Raw genomic sequence first — 5,835 nt, forward strand, 5'->3', positions numbered from 1 at the left:
CTGAGTAAGCATCTGGTGATCTTACTCAGAAGGGTTATAGGTTAGTCAAATGTGGTAACGGGAAGGAAACATATGGATTTGCAAGTAGTAAGGTGAGGCTATGTTTCAACAAGCGCAGAAGCAGGAGTAAACAGACATGAATTTGATTATGCTCATTCTGGCAATCATTTAAAGAATGCAAAAGCTCTTCTAGAAACAGGTTGAACCAAACTGGTAGCTTGTCAGTCCTGTGAAATAAACCTATTACAAAAAGGGCAACCCAAGAGCAATAATGACAGTATCACTGTCAGAACACACAAACTGAATAATTCTATATCCCCGGGAACTTATTACTAATGATTAAAGTAAAAGCTACCAGATAGGTTTAAGAATGGTTTAAGCAGGTCAATACTAATGTTGATTCACCTTCAAATGTTGCTGCCAATGCTTGCTAACGCAGAGGGTGAAATAATACACCAAACAATATTTACATACTCAAAACCAATAAAAACTTTGTGGGAGAACAAGTCTTCAATGAGCCAGATGTTCCCTCCAAGTTTCTTATTTCCTCTTTAAAAATGGTAAAAAATTATTCTTTTGTTTGAGGTATGATGCTGAAGCAGATATTAACCATCTAAATTTGTGAATCACTAATTTCATATCATGTGAACCGATGTGTCCATTCTCTCAAGTATACATAGCCATGTTGTCAAACAATTTACATGACAAATACAGAAAACAGAAAAAAAAATTGGTATGGAACAACAAAACAGCACTCTAACTAGGCGTTGGCTCCACTCTGAGTTAGCAAAGTGTTGATTTTGTTCCAGAGTAACACGGTACTGGCTCAAGTAGAACAGCAGTAATCACTATCACACTCCACAGCACATTGAGCCTGTTCAACCACAGCCACAAGCCTGAATTTGCTTGTGCTGATATATTTGTGCCAGCAGCTGTAAATTCAATAGGTGGGGAAAGCCAAGGGAAATAACTGCACCCACATCCTTTGGGATTGGGGTTGGTATGAGGGATGTGGGGGGGAGAGAAGAGGTGCCACATGTATACAAGAACAGATTTGTCTTGTAAAATGAGTGCAAACAGTGGATACGAAATAACTGTCTTCTTCAGTAATATTTCCCCCACATTGTTCCAAAGGCCACTATAAAGATTGATACCTTCTCCACAAACTATAAAGCCACTTTGCTTTGATAGGTTCAAGGCCATTGACACTGGTAACGTTTGCTTCTGTTGTTTTGTTTTAATACAGCACAGCGCAAGTGCCTTCATCTGTGATGACAATATGCCATTCCAAAGACCATGTTGCCACATCCTTCAGTTCCTAAATTCTTGCATCCATTAAAATGTTAGAAACAGAGGAGAGGGTCTGCTTTGGAAGATTTACATGACATGTCACGTGAACCCCTGGGAAACACCCTATTGTCAGGTCACCATAAAAGGAAAACTTTCAGTCATTATGTCATTAACTCTGCTGACACAGACTGCCCATCTCACTTGCTTTTGTCAAACAGATCCCAAGTCCTTCAATTGTGTGGGATTTAATATTTCTATCATAAACATAGTGTTGGCATTGATGTAACTGACAGACACCATAGATCTGGCATCAACAACAGGCCTGCACTTCATATCCATGAAGGGAATGGAGGGGACAGTATTAGCTTGGGGTCACACTCAAAAGTAGTTTCCAGGCTAGAAACTGAGATAACTGAATTTTGGGATTTGCATCGGCTGCTCCGAATTAGCAGCCTCATTAACATGCAACACAATGCCAAATTAAGTAAACTGCTTCATAGCCTTCTGAATGAATCAGTGGGAATGAAGTTTGGAAGAGAATGAGTGGAATATCTCTTCCACATTGATGTGGCTGGTACTTGACACTCACAGTAACAACTTGGAAAAGAAGTTGAAGCCTGAGTAAACTAGCTAGCAGAGGAGGGCCACTGTTTAATGCATTAGACTATGCAAGTGTAACTAGGACTTTCAATGGCGTTCTAAGTGAGATAGCTTACCTGCGCTTGATTACCACACAGCATGTCCCACGTGCCATATTGATCTTTTGACTGACGGTACAATCGGACAGCATCTGTGAAGGCTGGAGTCTCTACTTTGCAATCTTCAGGTAATCCTGTAATACAACAAAATGCTTACATATGAAATATTACATTGAACAACTCATGCTCTACACAACATTAAACAGTTTACATTACAGCAAGTAATAGAATGCACATGATTGATACATCACTGACTAATTGATTGACTCATCAATGCGGGAAAGTAACGGTTTACAGTAAGAGGCTGTCATGTATTGCTTAGCTTTTACTTTTGCTTGCCAAAATTATTCCCACTGGTTTGCCCTCTCTTCACATTCTCCATATCTTTGCCAGCTTTGTGTTTACTTAAATCTTCCCTTAAACAATGGAATGCCTGTGCCTCCCTCACTCAGTAATAGTTAGCATCACATCCACCAATGATTGCGAATTAGATTGTGCACAACCGTTACTCTCACTGACAATTTTCAGCAAAATATCTTCATTGACTCAATCCAAGAAAAAAGGCCTTTTCCATTAAATTCAAAATGTTGCTGCACTTCTGCATGCAAGGATTTCTACTTTTAGGTGACCCTGTTCATCAGCATTTTTCAGCCATCAAACGTCCGATCCTATACCTAGTTTATCCTCCCAAAATATTGCAAATATAATTTTAACGTGAACAAAAAAAAAAATCTGATCATTCCGATAGGTGTCTTTCCAAAGAACATTCCAGTCTTCCTCACTGCTTGTCCAACCTTCTTCTTTTCCACCAGAAGATTGTGTGCTGAGATTTCATTTGCCTAGAGTTTGAGGGCTCAGAGGAAAAGGAAATTTGGCTGAGAGTTGAAGTTTTTTTTCCCCCAATTTATTCATGGAACATGAGCATCACTGGCTGAGACAGCGTTCACTGCCTGTCCCTAGTTGCCCTTAAGGTGGTGGTGGTGAACTTTCTCCTTAAGCTGCTGCAGTCCATGTGCTGCCTGTAGATCCACAATGACCTTAGGCAGGAAATTCCAGGATTTTGATCCAGCAGCAGTTAAGAATGGCAACACTTTTCCAGCTCAGGATGGTGAGTGACTTGGAGGGGAACTTGCGGGTGGTGGTGTTCCAGGTATTTGCTGCCCTTGTCCTAATAGATGGAAGTGGTCATGGATTTAGAAAGTGCTGTCTGAGGATTTTTGGTGAATTTCTGTTGTGCATCTGGTAAATAGTACACACTGCTGCTGAGCATCAGTGGTGGAGGGAATGGATTTTTGTGGATAATGTGCTAATCAAGCAGGATGCTTTGTCCTGAATGGTGTCGAGCTCCTTGAGCATTCCATCATCCTGACTTGTGCCTTGTAGGTGGGCAGGCTTTTTTTTTTTTTGGGTTCAGGTGGTGAGTTACTGGCTGCAGTATTCCTAGCCTCTGACCTGCTCTTGTAGCCAATGTTTAGGTGGTGAGTCCAGTTGACTTTCTGGTCATTGGCAACCCCAAGGATGTTGATAGTAGGGGATTCAGTGATGGTAACGCTATTGAATGTCATGGGGCAGTAGTTAGATTGTCTCTTATTGGTGATGGTCATTGCCTGGCATTTATCTGGTGTGAATGTTACTTGCCATTTATCAGCCCAAGCCTGCATATTGTCCAGATCTTGTTGCATTTGAACATGGACTGCTTCAGTATCTGAGAAATCACGAATGGTGAACATTGCACAATCATCGGCGAACATCCCCACTTCTGGCCTTATGATGGAGGGAAGGTCATTGATGAATCAGCTGAAGATGGTTGGGCCTAGGTCAGTACCCTGAGGAATTGATACTCATCGATTCCAGTTTTGCTAGGGCTCCTTAACGCCACACTCAGTCGAATGCAGCCTTGACGTCGAGGGCTGTCACTCTCATCCATCTCTGGAATTCAGCTCTTTTGTTCATGTTGACCCAAGGCTGTAATGAGGTCAGGAGCTAAGTGGCCCTGGTGGAACCCAAACTGGGCGTCACTGAGCAGGTTATTGCTGAGCAGGTGCTGCTTGATAGCACTGTTGATGATACCTTCCATCACTTTACTGATGATCAAGAGTAGACTGATGGGGCACTAATTGGCTGATTTGGATTTGTTTTGCTTTGTGTGTACAGGACAACCTTGGGCAATTTTCCAATTTGGTGGGTAAATGCCAGTGTTGTAAATGTACTGGAAGTAGTTAAGACAACCTTTTGAGACTAGAATACAGTAGTCAATAGAGATAAAAGTTTGTTCCTTCTGCTGGTTGCAGGATTTCAACCCTGACCTGGGTTGCAGTGGTGTAGGTTTATAATACAACAGTTCAAATAATTCCAAAACAACCTACCATCATAGAGAAGCTGATAAAGGAAACACAAGCTAAAAAGTGCAGATATTGCTCTTTAGAGTTTTGGCTTAAAGCACACTGTTGGTGCAGAATAGAAATGCACCTTCAGATCACCTTGAAAAGGTACAGCTTAATACAAGCGTTGGTTGGCAATGTAGCAAAATATTTAATTTTTTCAACAATGTTCTTCATCCCAAGGAATAACACCCCCACGTGGTCTTACCCCCTCAAAGAAAATAAAATCGCAAGGTCTTTCAAAGTCATGCCATCAGTGTAAGCCACATTAAACACAATGTTTATAACCACGGAGGGAGTTATAAAAAGATGAACCAATGATAGCAAAGGGGCTTAGATTGTAATACGGGCTTACTGTATTTACCATGTTGACAAACATCTTAAGTTTGTGGACTCTCAAAAACTTTATACAAAGAGGATTTCACAGAAGCATAACAGCTGGTACATTTTTTAAAAATCAGTTATCATTTAGAATTTTGTGACCAAATCCAATTAATTAAAAACAGAGAAATTAATGATGTTCAGCTTTGATAAGTTTTGCCTGAAAGCAATCGATACTCATGATATTATGCTTAAGGCCATGGATATCAAACAAGAATTTCAGTACTCTTTACCTACATTATCAAGCCTATTATAGAGAGCCTCTATTTATTGTGCATTTGTGTCACACTTTGTCAATAATACCCATTTTATTTTTTTTTTTAAAAGACAAAAACAGCTTATCCTCCAAGGCACAAAAAACGCAAATGCAGATCAGCTGGTGAGGTTGAACATATTTTAGAAAACCTTGTGTCTGAACTCTCGCTGTTCAACTGCTATGTACAGCCCATCAAGCAATGTCCATTCAATGCAGAATAAAGGAAACAAAGCTACTTAGAAATCAACAAAAACAACTGAGGATGGCAAAAAGATTTGTTTTTCTACACTTCCTCATTTGCTATCTTTGAGAGATGCTGAAACAGTTTCTGAATATGGACAATCAATTTACTTTAGTCAAAACAAAATTAACTCTGCAACATACTCATGCTTCATGATAGAACCTTCTGACTGGGTCAAAAGTGCCAAGTCAAAGTTTCATTCCAGAGACTTGGGCACAATCTTCATAAACACTCCCACAGATTACTGAGCACACTATACAGACCAAGGTCACATCTTTCAGATGAATCATTGAACTAAGGTTCCACTGGCCCCCTCAGAAGGGCATAAAAGATCCCATGGTACTTTTCTTTTAGAAAAGAGCAGCAGGGACATTCTCCTGTATGTTCTGGCCAACATTAGGTCCTCAATCAAGTATCAAACAATTACTTGTCACCACATTGCACAGAATTTGACAGCCATGTCACACATTTAAATAAAAAACCTCATGCGAACTCAAAGAACATTACAGCCAAGGGTCATGAAAGGTGCCACATAAATGCAACTCTGCCTTTCTTGTACTGACAAGATGGGGGGGGGGGGGGGTGGTA

At 40.4% G+C, this 5,835-nt stretch overlaps 1 protein-coding gene across 1 annotated transcript in view; it reads right to left on the reverse strand.

The window, feature by feature from the left end:
* LOC109926771 (protein Niban 2-like) overlaps positions 1-5,835 on the reverse strand; it is a 231,833-nt gene that overhangs the window by 43,821 nt on the left and 182,177 nt on the right. The window contains exon 6 of the mRNA XM_048613522.1: positions 2,007-2,122. Within this exon, the coding sequence (XP_048469479.1) occupies positions 2,007-2,122 (116 nt within the window). The remainder of the gene's footprint in view (positions 1-2,006; positions 2,123-5,835) is intronic.

The sequence above is a fragment of the Rhincodon typus genome, chromosome 28 (genome assembly GCF_021869965.1).
Source record: "Rhincodon typus isolate 14 chromosome 28, sRhiTyp1.1, whole genome shotgun sequence".
NCBI lineage: Eukaryota > Metazoa > Chordata > Chondrichthyes > Orectolobiformes > Rhincodontidae > Rhincodon > Rhincodon typus.